The 20768-nt window shown below is 38.3% G+C and overlaps 1 protein-coding gene across 2 annotated transcripts in view; it reads left to right on the top strand.

The window, feature by feature from the left end:
- Positions 1-20768, top strand: part of LOC126235784 (centrosomal protein of 78 kDa) — a 142348-nt gene that overhangs the window by 108084 nt on the left and 13496 nt on the right. For both annotated transcript variants that reach the window (XM_049944591.1, XM_049944590.1), the window contains exon 7: positions 8523-8686. In XM_049944591.1, coding sequence (XP_049800548.1) covers positions 8523-8686 — 164 coding nt within the window. The remainder of the gene's footprint in view (positions 1-8522; positions 8687-20768) is intronic.

The raw sequence follows: 20768 nt of genomic DNA on the forward strand, positions 1-20768 counted from the left end.
CATAATTCTCCACAGTTTCATCCTATCAACATTATCGAATGCCTTAATAAAATCAATTAATGCTAAATAGGTTTCCCTATTATGCTCTGTCTGTTTTCTAGCTATTTGTTTAATTATAAATACTGCATCTGTTGCCAACTTGTGCCTCCAAAATCCCATTTGTCCTTCACATAATAAACTCTCAGCTATTATCATTAACCACTTGTTCACTAGTCTTGCATAAACTTTGCATGCAGAGCCCAGTGAGCTGGTTCCTCTGTAGTTCTCACAGTTATTGTGGTTGCCTTTTTTAAATAGTGATATTATCTTTGCTTGTGGCCATGTTTCTGGAATGCTCGATTTCACCAGAACATATTAAATGAATGTAGTGATCTCTTTTGTAGTAGAGTGCCTCCGTATTTTATCAGCTCAGTATTTATGCCATCTATACTAGCTTTTTACTTTATGTGAAGTTGAGGGTTTCTCTTAATTCACTCATACATGAAACATGTACACATTCTGTTTCAGTTTCATCCTATTTATTCTCTGTGGAGCCTGTTACTTCATACTACAAGTTCTTCAAATGTTTTATCCATTCTGCTTCTTGGATGTTATTTATTTGAGCAACTTCTTTTTCTGTGTGATTGAGAGTATTCATAGTTTTATAATACCTCATTTCCCTTCAATGAATATCGTCTACTATTACCCTTCTAAACGTATGCCAAGACTCTTGATGAGCTCATTTCACTGCTCGATTTGCTGCAGTTCTCTCTCATATGTAAATTTCACTACTCTTCTATGTTGGTTCACTTTTTTTTCTTTATAACTTTATGTAAGTCTGTTGTCCAATTTTCTAACACTTTCTTCCCTCTTATCTTTTTCTTTTTCTTAAAGCTTCTTCAGCTGCTTTTCTAAATGCAGTTTCTATACTTTTCCATTCTTCTCTATTTCTTCCACTTCTTTTTTCTGTTCTAGTTCTTCATTAAGTCTCCTCTGGTACAGATCTTGTATACTGTGAAACTTCCTGTCAGATCAAAACTGTATGCCGGGCCGAGACTCGAACTCAAGACCTTTGCCTTTCGCGGGCAAGTGCTTGGGTAGCTCAGATGGTAGAGCACTTGCCTGCGAAAGGCAAAGGTCCCGAGTTCGAGTCTTGGCCCGGCACACAGTTTCGATCTACCAGGAAGTTTCATATCAGTACACACTCCGCTGCAGAGTGAAAATCTCGTTCTTGTATACTGTGTTCATTCTACAGAATGTAGATATACTTTGCAGATTTCTTCCTTCATTTTTTCTTGTGTCAACTTTTTGTTCTTTCTCCATTTGGTGTAAATACTGAATCCATTTGAGCTATCGCCAAGGAATGGTCAGGAGCTATGTCATGTCCCCCATACACTCTTGTGACTCTTATGTTGCCTTCTGATTTTTCATTACCGACAGTGTGCTCAGTAAGAGACATAAATCCTTGAGGTGACCATGTATACTTACAACCATCTTTAGTTTGTTAAAATAAACAAAATCTCTAAGCAATCTTCCATTATTACTTATTACGTTTTCTCCCATCATTCCCACAATCTGTAGGATACGTTTACTCCCTACCTCTGCTGTTAAATCTCCTGTCAGTATTCCTCAGGTGCGTAAACTGCAATGATGGTCAAGTTTTGTCTCTCCTCTTTGACAGATAAAACTATAACTATCTGAAAACTGTAATTCTTTCATTTATTTAACTGTACCCTCTACTTCTCTTCTCTTCTTCGATCTCTTGTGTATGTAAATTGGGCTGCTTTAAAATTTCTGCCAGCTCCTCTTTGTTTGCTAATCCTCTGACATTCTGTGTTGCTATCTGAATTCTATTGGCAATCCATTTATTTTTTACTTTTTTCATCGCCATGTTTGTCATCAATGTATTTGACCTTGATCCAAGGCTGTTTTGGGTACTATAAGTACTTGAGAAAATTCACCTAGCTGCCTTGCAAGGGCTGTGCAATAATATAATATAAAAGTTAAAGTTATCAGACTTTACAACCTGATTCCAAATATTTTAACAAGTTGTAGAAGGAGTGGATGATGATGTGTTCTTTTACTTTGTTTTTGAGTGTCTGGATGTTTTTAATTTCCTATCTGGTGTGTCTCAGTACCATTTCATATACTTTTGCACCTGAATATAAAACTCTGTTCTAACCTTAGATAAAGCTGCACAGTCTCTGCAGAAATTATTCTCACTTCTCCTACTGAGGCTGCGAATTCCACAGTTAATCAGCTCACTGTAACAGAGCATATGTATAACTTGGGCAAAGAATAACAGACCCTGTTTTGTCATTAGTAAAACTAGAGAATGGGTTTTTATGTAAAGTTTACACACAGAATATGTACATATTTATGGAATGAAAATGAGTAAAATATGTATCAGAAAAATATTTAACATGAAACAATAATTTAAACTGAAATCAACTTCTGATTCACACTGTAGTGTTTATATTATCTTTACATGGACTTAAACATTGCAGAAACATGGAAAGTACATTAATACGGTGCACTTTAAGTTACTTAATTTTTTATTCTGCAGTCATAGAATGTTCCCAACCAGAAAGAATGTTTTTGTTGGAGGAAAATGATCTCTCCAAGTCTCAGAATGTTGAAAGTGCAAATTTAAGGAGATGAAATGTTCCTAGAGAGATGTAGACTGAGCAGAATCATTTCCCCACTGGGGGGAAACTGCAGACAGTAGAAAAGTCGAGTAACCTGCTTTTCTTGCCAAAGCGGTGTCACAGTTACTCGCTACCTTCTTCCTAGTATCACCATTAATGTCAGTCAGCTTGCATTTGACATTCTCAACAATTTTTAGTGATTTCTGCAGAGGGAGACTAATAGATTCTAATTCTACAATGCTAATGGCAAGGCAGGCAAAGTTACTCTGGATGCATGCCAGAGCATTTTTGATTTTGGTTCAGTGAAAGCATTTTGTGCCTCTCATACTGAAACTGAAAATTCTCTTGAAAATGAATTAGTCACAGATTTCACAGCTTGAAAATGTTAATCATAAAAACTGACAGCTTCAATCCCTGTACCCCACTGGATTAGGACAGGCTCAGGGGGCAACACAAGGTTTGGCAGCAGTTCTCAGTAAACCAACACATGATGGGGGGCAGGGGTTTTGAAAAATACTTTCTTTATTTATAAAATTATTTTATTCTCCTGTGGGCATTTGCTGCACACTTATCTGGTGATACTTTACAGTGTATTGGCCAGGCAAATGAAGTGTATTAAGTTCAAATAGAATACATGGAAGGGCAGTTGCTGCCTTCAGCTTGTGGGCTGCAGCATTCAAATACAGAACAACTTTTTCTTCTTGGACCCTTCAGCGCACAGCGCTTTGCCATTCACCCTGCTGTTGAATGAATTGTGCATTACAGCAATTTTAAGGAAATCAGTACTGGCTTTGAGGTTCTTCTCCATCGAGTTTGCCAACAGTGAAATTGCTTACGAAATATCCATATATGTCTGTTGTTTCATCAGAGGCTATTCGTATGTGGTGGTTACTTATATAGTGCCACACACTTTTTCAGAATATTGTGATAACAAGAATCTAAAAATTAGAAAGAAAACAATCAGTTATCGACAAAATTATTTAATTGGATTGATAAAAAATCTACTCACCAAGTGGCAGCAAAACACACACATAAGACAGTTGTAATTGGCAAGCTTTCAGAGCCAGTGGCTCCTTCTTCAGGCAGAAGGATTTAAGAGGAAGGAAGAGGGATGAAGAAAAAGGACTGGAGAGGTCTGGGAAAAGGGGTAGATTTCCTTCTCATCCCATATGGTAAGTCTCCCCTGATCCATTCTGGGAGACTTTCCCCGAAATCTACCCCTTTTCCTAGACCTCTCCAGTCCTTTTTCTTCACCCCTCTTCCTTCCTCTTCAACCCTTCTGTCTGAAGAAGGAGGCATTGACTCCGAAAGCTTTCCAATTACAACCATCTTTTATGTACATGTTCTGCCACAACTTGGTGAGTAGATCTTTTATCTATCAAAATCTAAATAGTTTTTTCCTTACTGCCAATTCATGAGGAATCTGTTGCCCACAGTACTTTTGATGAACAATGCAATATGCAGGCACTTTAAGTTTGTAGTGTGGATTGTTCATAGAAATCGTAGCATACTACATATCATGGGAAAATTAGTTTGTGAAGTTTTTGCATCTGTGTTAATAACATTTGTTTCTGAGGCAATATGCACTATTTTGTTCTTTGTGTCTGCATCACTACATATATGTTACTGTTCAAAGAGCACCCGATTTGCTTTTTGTACGTTTGACATAGAACAATATTTCTATCAGTAACGAAGGTGTCATCTATTGTAATATAAGCTGACAATTTTGATGCAATGGAAGTTATGTGTACAAATAGTAATGAACTCTTAAGAAGAACTGTCTAGCTATATTTTTTTTTTTATACAAACACTCCCTAGTTATGAATCAGTAGAAGTTGCTAGTAAGTGGAAAACATTGGGCTGTTAGTCTTTTGTTCGCCTCACTGCCAATCTCGACAGGACACAAAGCTCTTTATGAGACACAATAATGCTTTGCTTTTGACAACTTAAATTTGGATGTTAGAAAGTTACTGTTAATTCCTGACATAACCAGGATGGAGACAAGCTATCTTAAAGTTTTACATAAAGTTAAAATTTTTTTAAATCATATCTTTTAACCATCAAGATTGCAAAGTGATGACTAGTTTCTGTTGATTATAAAGCCATCTTCAGCTCTGGAATAATAACAGAAAATTGCACTAAGGTAGACTACCAGAAGGAATTACACCAAGCACACTTATATCAGCAAAAGGTCAATTACCTACTGATTATAAAAACTTGTAGTGTTTGCACATAGGATCAGGCTAAGAGACAACATCTGGATTGCAGTGGATGCTCATTTAAGAGAGAGGTCTCAATAGAATAATGGCATATACCATCAAGATAAAATATTAGGGATATTTCTTCAATATTTATCGTGATCTTTTATAAATACGAGGGCCATTCAGAAAGTAACCTCCGGTTGATTTAAAAAAATACACCAAGTTAAATAAAAATATTTTAATATATACATCTTACAACTACATCTTTGCACTATTTTTCTACATAGTCTCCATAGCGATTGAGGCACTTATCGTATCTCTTCACAAGCTTTGAAATTCCTTCTGCATAAAAATCACCCGCTTGTGCCTGGAGCCAGCCTGTGACTGCATCTTTGAGCTCTTCGTCGTCATCAAACCACTGTGACCCGAGCCATTTCTTCAAATGCATGAAGAGGTGATAATCACTTGGCGCCAGGTCTGGGCTGTAAGGTGGATGGTTGATAACGTCCCACTTGAAGGACTCAAGAAGGGCCGTTGTTCTGCGAGCAGAGTGAGGACGGGCGTTATCGTGCAAAAAAACGATACCGGAAGTCAGCATACCACGGCGTTTGTTCTGTATAGCCCGTCGTAACTTTTTTATTGTTTCACAGTACACGTCTTGATTAATGGTCGTACCACGTTCCATGAATTCAACCAACAACACCCCTTTGGCATCCCAAAACACTGTTGCCATCAGTTTTCTGGCAGAAAAATCTTGCGAGGCTTTTCTTGGTTTGGTAGGCGAATTTGAATGTGCCCACATCTTTGATTGTTCTTTTGTCTCAGGGTTCACGTACTTAATCCAGGTTTCGTCACCGGTCACGATTCTGTTTAACAATGGTTCTCCTTCGTCCTCATAACGTGACAAAAAGTCTAATGCAGAGGCCATTCTTTGAGTTTTGTGGTGGTCGGTAAGAATTTTGGGCACCCATCGTGCACAGAACTTACGGTAACCCAATCTTGCTGTCACTATCTCGTACAAGAGAGTCTTAGAAATCTGTGGAAAACCAGTAGACAACTCCGACATTGAGAAACGTCGATTTTCACGAACTTTTGCATCAACTGTCTGAACGAGTTCGTCAGTCACCAATGATGGTCTACCACTCCTCTCTTCATCATGAACGTTTTCTCGTCCACTTTTAAATAAACGTACCCATTCACGGACAACTCCTTCACTCATAACTCTTGGTCCGTACACGGCACAAAGCTCACGATGAATAGCTGCTGCAGAATATCCTTTGGCTGTAAAAAACCTTATGACAGCACGCACTTCACATTTGGCGGGGTTTTCTATTGCAGCACACATTTCAAACTGCCACAAAAACTAAACTAGCGCAGGTACGACGTTCACTCGACCACGGCTTGATGCCGACTGACCTGTTGAGTGCGTGAACGCACAGATGGCGTCGCTACTCCCCCCACAACCCGCACTGTGACCAATCGGAGGTTACTTTCTGAACCGCCCTCGTATATAGTTTGTCTTTTCACTGTATTTTTTAATTTCCTTTTATTCTACTTACTGGTCATGTGATCCATGCCCTCTGGACATTTGTGGCTGTGACCACATCACTTCTGCTTCGCCCAGCCCATGACCTCAGATGTCAGGGTACATCTTACTTGTAATGGCATTGCACTCATGTTGCAGCCTTGTTAATGTGTTATTCTATTTAATTATTTGTTGTATAATATAAAGATATTTATTCTACATGTCAGTTTGATTTTTGTGGCCGTCCCAGCATCTCTTCTCCTTTGCCCACCCCATAGTCATGTCGGACTAGGACACTCTCACCTGTGGAGTATTAGTGTTGCATTCATTTTGCAACCTAGTCTACAGTGTCTTCTATTTAATTACTTATTCTCTTTCTTTCCTCCTTGATGACATGTAATTGTATCACATATTGATGGTCAAAATAATATTTTACATATTCACCTTATGTGCATATATTTTTCTTAACTTTTATTTTGTGTTATGATGTTGGCTGGATATTGTTTAATCAGTTCTTTTTCCACTGTTAGATGATGTGTTTTATTACTATATTACATGATCTTATTTATTGTTACTATGTTTACTCATTCACCACTTTTTATTATGCTGCTTTTTCCTTGTGGACCTGTGTGAGCATGCATAGCTGACTAGTTTGCATGCAACTTTGAGTGAATCACACTCTACTAGACCAACTAGTATTCCTGTAAATGATTTGGTTGAAAGTTGCCGATGTAAAAAATTTTGTATGCAAAATATTGTGTATCTACACAGACTGTTAAGATGGGTTTGTTCTCGACATATTTTTCCTTGGTGTACTGAATTTTGTGTTAACATCTCTGTTTATTGCTTATGTCTTGAATGCCTAATATTTATGTCAGTGATATGTGCCATTATTCTATTGAGATCCATCGCTTTTACGAACATCAACTGTGATGCAGATGTTGTGTCTTCACCTCAGTTTACAAGCAGACACTATGCATTTTTATAATTGATATGTAACTGACCCATTGCTTGTATTACAACAGTTTGTTTAATTCCTTCTGAAATTCTACCACAGTGCAATATTCTCTTATTACTCAAGGTCTGAAGATGGCTGTATAATCAGCTGAAACTTGTCATCATTTAATGCTATTCACTTGCAATTCTGACTTTCAAAACATTTTATTAAAAAGTTTTAACTTTATGTAATACTTAGAAAATTAACAGAATTACATCCTTCATAATCCTACTTAAAGTGTAACTGATCACATTTTATTGCACTATAATGTGATTTTTAAAGCTAATTTTCTTCTGGCCTTCAATTTTTACGGTAGATCTGATTTGGAATGTTTTTCTGGGGAGTGACCTACCCTAGAAGCTAAAAAACAATAATATGTAATTTTATATAGCACAAAGCTAAAATATATAAAACATATAATTATAATATGATGTGTAGTGATAAAATAAAATATATAAACATTGTAGCATACTCTGTGAAAGATTCACACTTTCCACTTGTATAGGAGTGAAGAAAAAGCTCTGTAATTACATAAAAATTTGGGTTCTATGAGTAACCACTTCTAATGTAGGGTAATCAATAAAAGAGGAAACTAAAAAAAATATCTTCCTTGTGGACTTAAGAGCAACCTGAAGTCAGGTGCGCTCTTTTTCAATGAACATCAGTATTTCGTTTGTAACTTGTCAACACAAAAAAAAGCAATTGCAGCTTAGACTGCATATGCTGACCCAGTTTCTTTTTTTTATGTGTCATCTGTTTTTATCTTACTTCATGTAATACTTCAATATATAATTTATTTGCCTAAAGTAGGCTAATTTGTTTTTATAGAAAATGTATAGTCATAAATTTTACCTATAATGTAAATGAAACCAAATTTAAGTTTCTGTATTTCCTATTTTATTTTCTAATTCTGACCAAATATAAAATTATACATCAGTTAAATATTACAATTTATTTTGTTCTTGCTGCTCAGAACATATTTACTACTGAAGAGTTTGTCCATTTTTGCAGAAATGGATAATTACTGATTTTCCAAATGGATATTTGCTAAGGTTGAAGGACTTGGGGAGTTAAAGGTACTTTTATTTTTTTGTAACCAAGCTGTACATGTAGCACTTTGCATTTTTTGCCATATAATTTAAATGGCTGTTACATATCTTTGTTGCTTTCAGTATAAATGGATGACTTTAGATGCAAGCTTGGAGGAACAGTCTCATTCTGCAGCTTCTAAAACACATCCTTACTTCATGTACTCAAATCAGGAAAGAAGTTTACACCAAAAAGGAGTGGCAAATGGTCGAGCTGCAGGATCCACGTCTTTCTGGGCACAGGAAAGGTATTCTATAAGATTTAAAGCTACAAAAAGTATTGTTAGTCTCTCCCCTTTTATCAAGTTACATTACATATAACTTTATTTAATCTAAATATTGGAACTCAAGATGAGACCAGGTATTTCATTGAGAACCTGCAAAAGGATTATACTTACCACAGGTGACAGTTCCTCTTGCAAATTGGACGAGCTGTACTGATTGAGAAACAGAAAACTTGTGATCTTCTATTCCACATCTGTTCAAGTTGCATCTGTAACTCCTTCGTGTTCAAGGTAACACAAATTTTACAAGTCTCTCCGCAGTGCCGTATGATTGTTCACCAGCCTGGGTTACTTCCCTTCAAGTGGACTCTCCCAACATTCCACTGTTTCGTTTATCTCAGCTAGCGTCAGTAGTATCTAGAATGAAATTCTAACTATTGAAGAATGTGAGTTTTTAGTTGAACAAGTGTTCAAAGCTGGCGGGAAATTCGTCAAACATTTAATTTAGTTTTCCCAGAGACAACACGCGATACTGTGAGAGATTTGACTAACAAATTTCGAAGTACGCATTCAGTGACAGATGCACCGAGAAGTGGTCATCCTAGAGTTTTGTCTGAGGATAAACTACTCGATATTTCTGATAAAATATCCCTGAGCCCAAACAAGTCAGTAAGAAAACTCGCCCAGGAAACTGATATTAGTGTCGGAATGTCCCACAGAGCTGTAAGGAAAAAATTAGAACTTTTCCCATACAAAGTGACAGTCATGCAAGAACTGAAAAATACTGACCATGACAAGAGACTACATTATTGTCAAGGGTTCAAAAATTTCGTTCAACAAAATGGAAGGGATAGTCTAAATGAAACGTTTTTCACTGATGAGGCATGGTTTCACTTATCCAGGTGCATGAACTCACAAAATTCTTGTATGTGAAATACCGCAAATCCATTGTGTATTCATGAGGAACCACTTCATTCTGTGAAAATAGGAGTTTGGATTGCAATTTCTAGATGTCTGATTGTGGGTCCCATATTTTTCAACAAAACAATAAACGCACAACGATACTGCAGTTATATTCTTTACCCATTCATAGGAGAACTTGTGTTAAGTGAAATACTGAACGGTTATTTTCAACAAGATGATGCAACCATGCATACAGCTCGCATTTTAGTGTCGCTGCTTGCTGATGTTTATGGTGATCGCATAATTTCATAGGGACTTTGGCCTCCAGGATCGCGGAACTAACGCTGCCTGACTTTTTCTTCTGGGGTGCAGCAAAAGCAACTGCCTATAAAAAACTGTCCAAAATCCATCGATGAATTGAAAACTGCAATATCCACTTTCACTACTTCTGTTATAGAAGAAATGTTACACATGATTAGAGATGACTGGAATTGTGTATTCAACTACAGGGGGGGGGGGGGGGGGGGCTCTTTCAACATTTAATGTGAAAATTTCTAAGTAAAAATGAATATTCAATAAATTAATATCTTGTATTTCACTGAGTTTCATTTCGGCATGCGCAGCTAACGATCATATGGCACTGCAGAAAGACTTTTTGAACACCCAGTATTTAGTTACTGCTGTGTTTGTATTTACTAAAATGGTCATAGTGCTCTTTTATGTTTGACGATTTGTTTCTTTTCCTATATTTGTTGCACTTCCATTATATTTGGTGTAAGTGCCTGTTAATAGTTGTCAATATACAAGGACTGTTAGGAAAGTAAGTTCCATCTGGTTGTGAAATGGAAACCACTGTGAAAATCTGATGAAGCTTTGCACAGATGTGTTGGACAGTGTCTCTAGTATGCCTGTTGATAGCATCATGTTGCTGTTTTCAGTTTTCAGTGTACAGTGAGCACATAAAGGTGCCTAGGAAATAGTGTTTCCTGCCAAGTATGAGGTCCTGGTGAGAGATTTCACTTGATGCCATGCAGCCCACATAACAGAACTCTCATGCAGTTCCTTCTTCATTACAATTCTTTGCTGCACCCTGCAGGGGCAATGAAGATCCTCCTGCAGCATTTTCAGTGGAAGTGTTTGATCGCCCACAATACAGCCAATAAATCTCTGCCCCAGAGTTTCATCTCTGCTCACATCAACTGCTGGCTATGAAGACAACATTTGGCACAGACAGTGAGCTGTAGACCAGCGTAGAGAATTGGCAGAAAGCACAGGCAGCTGCCTGCTAAGATGAGGGGACCAGAAAGTTGGTACAACACTATGACAAATGTCTAAGAGTGATGACTGTGTAACAAAGTAGTTGGAAGGTGTAGCTAACTGCTGCAAATAAAACACTTTTGATTTTCACACTAGTTTCCATTTTGCAACCGATGGGAACTTACTTTCTGAACACCCTTCATATGATTGAAACCAGCTTTTGCTGTATTACATGATATACTGATGATTTGCCAACTTCTGAGTTTTTTTGGAACAAATGCCGAATCATTTAAAAAAGGCCTTTTCATCATTATTTCAGCTTAATTTGGGTAGTTGAAGTTTTCTTTTTACCCGGAGAAAGGTGAACAGTATACTTAAATTTTTTGACAAATGTATTATGTTTCACCAGAATATGATGTTCTGGAAAGCCCATGACTGTCAGCAACAATTATATAATCATGTTTCAAAGTAAATAATTGCAGATTCAGAATACAGATTGTCAGAAAATGTGAAATTATTTTTTCATCACCTGCAGCATATTTTATGTCATCAAATCAAATGAATGCAATTTAAACATTTGATTGTATGGGATCCAGCAACTGTACACTATTTAATTACAGGATGTATATACAGCAGGGAAGGAAAATCAAAAACTCTGCAACCGAAGTGGCTGTATATACGTCCCGTAATTAAATGTATACAACTTTTTATTATTCCAGGTGTTTTGGTGGCTATTTCCCTCACAAAGAAGCATATTAAATACATCAACACAAAAAGTTTCCCTACATTCTGATAGCTCACATTTTCTGTATACAGTAATTCCTGTTTCTGCTACTCCGATCTGCAATTAAAAATATATTACTTTCAAAGCAGACTATCTTGTCAGTACTATTGGTCTAAGCATTTCAAAGTTATCTCATTTCTTGATCAATAAACCAATTCATCATGTCAGCATTCGTGCAATACAGACACTACAAACCCACATCTACAAATTCAAGAGCATTCTTCAGTTTATATTTCACTGTAGTTGGCTTAGAAACAACTCACAAGTTTTCTTGCAGGACTGTGGCTTTCTAGAGCCATGTTCTTCGAATGATAAGTATTTCATAGTGGCCAGAATGCTGTCTCTCAGCTCAGGTAGCAGTATTAGGCAAGCAATTCAGTAACAACAAAGCTATGCTTAGCACAGAATCCAGAGAACATGTCTGTAGCTGTCAAAGGTTTAAAAGTAGATGCTTCCAGAATTCTTTGTTGATACATCCACATTTAACACTTTATTCAGAACCTGATTGCTACTACCTTTACTATATAACTAGTCTGAACTAATTCATAGAAATTTTTTTATTTCACCTGACTTCATTCTGTGATGTTTTTTTCATATTCTGAAGTCAGTAACAGTCCATTTATGTAGGATATTCTAACTCAAAAGCTGATGTGGTAATATGTTATATTTAGCTGTAACTCCTTTGTCGGTGCACAATGGAAAGTCTAAATGTTCTTCTGTAATTACTTTGTAGCAAAGTTTATTATTACATGGGATTCATTGAATTCAAATAAACAAATATAATACTGTAACACTTAAATCTGAACATCAGCTCTTAAGATTTGATGCCAAAGTTATTAATATGTTGTTTGGGATTTGGTTGAACAAAGCATGCAAAAAAGTTACTCAAAAACTCAGTTTTGCCTGTTTTATACTCAGAAATTCCTCTTACTGTGTGGATTTGCAGACAAGATTGCTCGTATACTTTGCATTCTTTCAGTCGATTCCGTCCTGTCTTCTGGAACACTGCAGCTAATGTGAGAAAAATGGTTATTCTATAGAAATGTGCAATAAAAATATTGTGAAAGTTGATAATAGAACATATTGCATAAACCTCTTCAGGAACCTGTGGATTCTTACAATTACATACCAGTACAAAAACCCTAATGTTATTTGTGGTTAATATGATAACATGATAGAATTTAGAATGAATTCAGCAATTCAGAACTGAAGTGCAAGAAGTAAAAATCATTTCCAAATAGACTATGTAACCCTCTCTATGGTACAGAATGGAGTTCTGTATTCTGGTACAAAATTCTACAGCAGATTGTCAAGAGAACACCAGGAAGGAAACTAAAAATCTCCCAATATTTAAACACACAGTAAAAGAATACCTCTTTATCCACTCCTACTATGTATCTGAATACTTGGACTCAGGATTGTAAATTCTGCCCAACACTACTAATATTTGTATCAAGTAGATCCTGATTTTGTCAGTATATAAACACGTAATAGTGATCTGTAGTAGTAGTAGTAGTAGTAGTAGTAGTAGTAGTAGCAGTAGGAGGAGGAGGAGGAGGAGCACCTTTTTTCAATGTAGTAGTTTTTCTCCTTATGTCATATATAAAGTATTAAAGAAGCATTTCTGTAATCGTCACTTTGAGTATTTAAGCATTAATTATAATTTGTTGTTAGTATATTTTATATAACTGGCAAGCAGTGGTTACTTCTGCCTGTTAGTGTTTAACCTGAAGCATTCCACATCCCTGAAGGCTCTCCTTCTTGATGAGAGTACCAGAATGTGATGTGTGAATGGATGACTGAAAGCAGAGTGAACACCATTAGTAACCTGACCTGAACAATAACATAAAAGACGTACGTGGCAGGGGAGGAAGAGGGTGTGGTGAGAGAGAGAGGGGAGAGGAGAAAAAAAGCCTTAACTACAATAAGGAAGACGACCAGTGATCGATGGTATTCAGGGAGATATTTTTGATAATAGTATGTCATTGCCTGTTTTATTCTCTACTTAGCTTTGTAATTTTAGCTAAATGGCACGTGCAATCGAAATTGATGTTTCTATCACAATTATAATCATCATTTCGGACAACAACATTACGACATCATGCACTATAGAAACATACATATAATAATATGAAATAGAATACACTGTTACTCACTACATAGGAGAGGACATTGAGAAGCAGATACAAACATTGGAAGAAGACTGTTAGATATTATAACCTATAAGTGAAATGCCTTCTTCAGATGCAGAAAAATACACACATGCATTCATGCACATACAGCTGTCACACTTGAGCCACTCTTGTCTCCGAGGGCTAAGGCCCAACTATATTTAGCAGGCTTATTATTTCATTATCCTGTTGATTGTCTGAACCTTATCCTTTATTGAAAGACTTCTTGTAGTTCCTTTCTTAATCAATTATGTAGTTGTTTCTCCAGTGCTCTGCCCTGGAAAAAAGCGAAAACGATGTCTGCCATCATAAAAATCTCCTTCATTTTGACCTCTACGATTTTCTCAGCCTGAGTGATTGATGATTTGCATTCACTTGTTGAGCCAAAGTATTGACTCCAAATTTCTGCCCAATATTACAACTGACCAGTAGTCTGCTACGGGTGCTGCAAGCTGTGTTGTTATGCCTATTCATTGCTTGGACTCTTATGTATAACAACATATGTCGTAGAACTATAAAAAGACTGTTAGGTCACTTGTTGATATATCTGTTGATATATCTGTCACTGTCTGAATACCTAAAAGCACACCATTAACTCTTACATTCTCATCATAAGGAAATATAGGCTGATTGAGAGAAATATTGTCACTGGTCTTAGCTCTGATACCACATAATAAGAAATTGGTTAACAGTTTCAGGAGGAGACTCCAAACCGTTAGAAACACGATAAATTAATATTTCCATGAGATAAAAACAAACATGGAGACCTATTCCATTGGTACCTGAAGTTATTCTCTCCTCCATTGTTTGCACGTTCATACATGCACCAAACTATAAAATATTTTCTTTCCCATTATCCAAGAATGCAAATGGCTGAGCATCTTTTCAATTGTCATATGCAACTTAACACTCTCATGTAACTTATTTACTTTTGAACAAAGGAAAATTCAAGGTGGAATGTCTTTTAATTGTGCCTGTCTGCAACTTAATGTGTCTTCTTTACAGTAAATAGCAATCTGTCTTTTCCTACAGTGTTGATATTCCAACTGGAGTTTCATTGTTTAATATTTATGTAAACATGGAATACTCCAGAATATGTAAATGTTGGAAACATAAATAGTTTTGAGAATCTTTCAGAAATGATAAACACTGCATTCTTGTTGGTGAAGTTGTTTGACCAAGCAACCACAGCACACTATCCACCAACCACTAATCGGTACTTCACAAGACATCCAGCACAGCTTGCAGTATTGTTCCCTCTCCTAAAGAAACAACAACTCCGTTTCAGAGATTCTCATTGCAGCTGACTATTGCAATCTGGATCTAGAATTTTTCAGGGATCGTCTGTATGCCAGCACTTGAGGATCCTTGTGTTATGGTTGCACTGTCACATCCTGTACACAGTGATGAGCATCAAAAGTAGTCCCTCTCGTAGAAGATTTGCAGTCATCAAATGGGTAGTATGGCTTCACACAGAGGACATGGACAACCTCTTTGTGCTTTTGTTTTCTTGATGAAGGGTCATAATTCTTGATTCCTTATGTGGCACTCGAGAAGCGAAGATACTGCCCAAGGTACCTCCTTAGTAATTTTTGCGGTAGTCTCACTTTCCGCACAAGTGTAAAAATCTTACCAAGTCTTGGGGGCTGCCTCTGATTGGCCGGTGCTATACACTGTAGCACTCTTGGTCATTCTCCGGGGTGTCCAGAATCCACATGCTAGCCAGCCGTATTCCTGCTCCTGTCCTAGTGATGTGGTGTTCCACATAGTCATGCTGAGTATAATTCAGTTGAAACAGAAATAGTGTATCCAATGTTGTTTTGGTTTCACAACCATCGGGCAAAAAGAAAGATGTCTTGCTTTGCTGTGTTGTAATAAAATGTCATGATTGGCAGTACTGTATCCCATTCTCTCTGTCTGACATCAGTTGTGCATCGAGGGGATATCTGCCAATGAATTTTTAAAGCATTCTGTGATGCTATGTGTCTATGGGTGTTAGGCAGTTTTCATGATGTGGATGATGTCAAAATGTGGAATTACCCCTGACACTAGCCTCAACTGGAAAAGTTTTCTGTGGCCAGAAATCATCAGTTGGGGTGCTTCAATATAATGTCTTCTACCAGAAACTATGCAATCTGCAATTGGCACAACTTTGGCAACAGCATAGTGGGTGAGGTAGTTAGTACATTCTATTATCCATTGATTCCTGTTTATTGGCTTCGGGAAACTCCCCAAGAGATTAACTCCAGTCTGGTTTAATGCTGCCACTGCTGCTGAAACTGGTAAATTGGTATCAAATGCCGTGGAGGTAGTTGCAACACGTGCTTCTGTCACTAGTTTTCCTTATAATGGTTTACATAGTGTCTAACAGATCAGCAGACACCTTCTCCAATGATACCTGCACCTGATTTTGTCTAGAGTTAGTACAGGTACCAGGTGACCAGATGTTGGAGGGTCATGAAAATACTACAAGATAGCTGGCTGTAGACTAACTAGGATGATGAGCTATCACTTCTGCCCCATTGAGTCATAGTCCCTCTTACACAGTGTTCTCCTTAATAATTGAAACTGTCTGAGTACCCAGTGTTGCCTGGGTATGTATGCATTACAGTTGTATTATTGTATCTCCTCCTTCCCCCTCTCTCTTCCATCTCCTGTGCCCTCCCCTCAGTCTATCTCCTCCTGTCACTCTCTGTCCACTTCCACCACCCACCACTCTCTGTCTATCTCCTTCTGCCCCCTCTGTCTGTCCATCTGCTACTCCACTTTTTCTATGTCCATCTTGTTGTGATCTAATGAAACTACTTTTGTCTGACCAATACTGTGGGTTCTTTGATTGCTATGGGAGAAAGCTCATCAAACTAGAACACATGAAATATTAGGTCACTTTAGTACATAAATGGATAAAAGATCTACTTAATTGTGACACAATTCTTTGCAAAGGATTGCTTGAGAATTTACAACTGTTGTTGACAATGAAAGCATCACTTGATGCACAGATTAACAAACTGTTCTCTTGCAGTAGAAAATGCTACATTTATGAAAGAACATTTCATCAGAAACTTTTAACTGTCACTGTCCTCCACGATGTTGACAGCCATAGCTGAGGTCACAAACTGCACTGAGTTCTTAAATGCCTGACCTCAACATGATGGCGCTGCAGCACTGTGAGGGGAGGCGTTGTCTTCAGGAGCACCTCCCATACGTCGTTGTGGATAGCAGCAAGGCCTCACTTACATCTGTGGTATTGATTTGCACAGCTGATTTTGTTGTGCCACTGCAATCTTTGGACAGTACCTCACATCTGCTCCTCCATACTCTGTCTGTCCATCTACTCCTTCTTTTCCTCCACCTCCTCCCCTTTCTCTCTGTCCACCTCCTCTTACCTTTCTCTGTCCATTTTCTCCTGCCTTTCTGTCCTTTTTTCCCTCCACCCTCATTCCCATCTTTTCCGCCCCATTTCTGCCCATCTCCTCCTCTTTCCTTCCTCTTTCCATCTCGCCCTCCTCCTCCCCTTTCTCTCTCTGTTCATTGCCTCCTCTTCCCTTTGTATATTTCCCCTTGTCTTTGTCCATCTCCTCCTCCATCTGTGTCCATGTCCTCCTTTCCCCTTTCTAACTGTCCATGTCTTCCTCCTCCCTTCTCTCTCCATATTATCACCTCCATTCCAATAGCACATAGCTGGTTCTTAACCCCCCACAGAATTTCTTTCCATATAGTATGTGTACCAAGTTTGGTTCGAATCGATACAGAAGTTTAGGAGGAGTTTTTACCTGCAGCTTTGCCACGTACGCAAATCACATATATTTCAGATATATTTAATATATGTCACACACATTTGTACACATACTTCACATTTATCTCTATCAAATTTTGCCCTGTTGTTTTGCTTCCACACAGGTCAATTTTTATGATGTCGTATCTCCTGAACCAGGTGTCGTACAATGATGTAATATTGCAGGTACATTCAGCAGCATATGTGGGTACTCTCTGCAAAATGTCATGAATACAATTAGTTGTAATGAAGTAATTAAAAGTCCTGCCTGATGCAGTTTTACTGCCTGAGGGAGCGAAAATGTAGTAGGCAATAAACTTAATCCATTTCATCATTTTGTGGGTGGTGTTAGCGAGAAAATTCGTGAAGGTGTGAAATTATGTGTAAAGTACCTTGCAAGTCATTAAGTGCTCTCATTCTCAAATACTGGGTGACTAAAGTCCAGGTAGTCACACATTATGGATCACGTTTTATAGATGACACTTCCTTTTCACCCCATATCCACCTCATTGATAGCTATGTGTTCTTATCTTCACAGTGATTCTTTCCAGCAGTTGGCAATGCCTATATAAGACAACAAGTGTGTGGGGCAGTTGATCGATCAGTTACTGCTGCTACAATGACAGGTTATCAAGATTTAAGTGAGTTTGAACATGGTGTTATAGTTGGTGCTTGTGTGATGGGACACAGCATCTCCGAGGTAGCGATAAAATGGGGAATTTTCCCGTACAACCGTTTCATGAGTATACTTGAATATCAGGCATCCAATAAAACATCAAATTTCTAACATCACTGCGGCTGGGAAAAGCTCCTGCAAAAACAGGACCAATGATGACTGAAGAGAATCATTCAATATGACTGAAATGCAACCCTTCCACAAATTGCTGCAGATTTCAGTGCTTGGCCATCAACAAATGTCGGCATAAGAACCATTCAACAAAATGTCAACGATATGGGCTTTAGGAGCCAAAGGCCCACTCGTGTACCATTGACGACTGCGCGACACAAAGCTTTACACCTCGCCTTGGCCCATCAACACTGAAATTGGACTGTGATGACTGTAGGTTTGCCACAAGTTCTAAAAATCGGGGAATATCAGGGAATTTCAAACATGTCAGGGAAATATCAGGGAAAAAATCTCATTTTTGTCTAAGTAGATGAAATGGCTTGTTTACTGAGATGTCATGCATCGTCAATGGCTGGGCACAGCTGAGTACGTGTGCCACCCTCCTACTCCCTCATTCCTACTGCTTCTCCCCTTCCTACCATTCCTCTCAGCTTGCAGTCAGTGCTGCCACCACTTCTTGCCGCTACCCTAGCAGCTGCCGACCAGAGGCAGGGAGGCATGATGAATGGTTTGTTTTGATCTGATTCTCAGATTGTTGACACAGTGTCTGGAGATGGCGGTCATGTGTCCAGGAGTTGTGTATGAGTGATTTTGTGTGCTCTCGTTTTCTGACAAAGGCTATGGCTGAAAATTTATTTCTGAGAGTGTGATTGTATTTTCTACTTGCCTGTCTGCAGCTCATCAATCACCTTTACTGTGAATTGCTACCTATCCCCATTAGTATTGATTCCCAGAGTATTTGCACAAGTTATCTGTTCCGTGGATTGATCACCGTGGTTCTCATTTCATCAACATCGTGTCTGTGACACATGAATAGCTGGCCACACAAGTGGATTTCTGCAATGGGTCGAAACTGTAGGGTATTTCTGCTGGTATCTCTAACAGATCGGTCCTATCGATCTGAAGCCCATTTTTTACCATTTGTGTGCAGTCCCTGGCAATCGAATCTAGTCTCACCAATCTGCCCAAGCTGCGTCTGTCTGTGTGTGGTGTAATGTGGCAGATTTTCATCATTTATCCAAGGGCCCAGAACTGTGGTGCTCCTCGGCAGGCCAGAGGCCAAGGGGGTGGATTTCAGCAACTGCAACTGTCTTACCACAAGAACATTTTACAGTGCAGTGTTTTATAGACATTTTATTTATTGTAGTGTATTTTGGCACTTCAAAAGTATGGATGATAAGAAGAAAAAAATTGCGGCAGTCGCTGGCAGTTTGTATGCTGTGTACTCATATATTTCTCGAAAGAAAAACCACACAGTACCTGTAAAATGACAGACCTAACACAGTGGGTAATAACCGACAATAATGAATGTAGTAGAACGAATACTTTATTGGCGCTCACTTATAGCATTGGTGTCACAAGTCTTCCCTGCCCTACACATCTCTTTCAAGAGGCCTACTTTTTTCCGAGGTTATTTCTGAAAACAGTGAAGGTATTTAAATCTACCTTGCAACTCCAAGGAAATGCATATTTTTGTCATCAAATGTGTTTCGTTTTATTGAAATAAAATAACGACAGTGGTCTTAATGAAACACTTATACCATTTGGCTTGCTTTCTCCATCTAAAAACAGTTCATTACAAAACATGTTGATGTTAGCACTTAAGATTTTTGCTCACACAGTTGAGAAATACATAAGTCCTATGGTCGAATGAGGTGTAAATTCAAATTGTATCGAGAGGATGGATGTGTACAGTATGGAGATAACCTCATAAATCCGTGGACCCTGAATGCCAGCAGGGGACTGTTCAAGCTGGGGGAGGCTCTATAACGGTGTGGGGTGCGTGCAGTTGAAGTGATATGGGAATCCTGATATGTCTCAATATGACCCTGACAAGTGACACATACGTAAGCATCCTCTCTGATCACCTGTATCCATTGTGCATTCCCTTGGACTTGAGCAATTCCAGCAGGACAATGTGACACCGTGCACATCCAGAATTGCTACAAAGTGGCTCCAGGAACACTCTTCTGATTTCAAACTCTTCCACTGGCCACCAAACTCCCGAGACATGAAAGTTATTGAGCATATCTGGGATGCCTTGCAGTGTGCTGTTCAGGAGAGATCTCCACTCCCTCGTACTCTTGTGGATTTTAAACAGCCCTGCAGGATTCATGGTGTCAGTTCGCTCCAGCACTACTTCAGACATTAGTCGAGTCCAGGCCACGTCATGTTTCGACACTTCTGCATGGTCGCGGGGGCGCTACACAATATTAGGCAGGTGTACCAGTTTCTTTGGCTCTTCAGTGTATGTACCAAGTTTGATTGAAATCAATCTTGTTGTTTAGGAGGAGAAGTGGAACATACATATGTAAATGTTTATAATATATTAGATTCACCTTTTTTTTGTTCATTCTCTTCAAATTCTC

Source organism: Schistocerca nitens, chromosome 2, assembly GCF_023898315.1.
Source record: "Schistocerca nitens isolate TAMUIC-IGC-003100 chromosome 2, iqSchNite1.1, whole genome shotgun sequence".
NCBI classification, from domain to species: Eukaryota; Metazoa; Arthropoda; class Insecta; order Orthoptera; family Acrididae; genus Schistocerca; species Schistocerca nitens.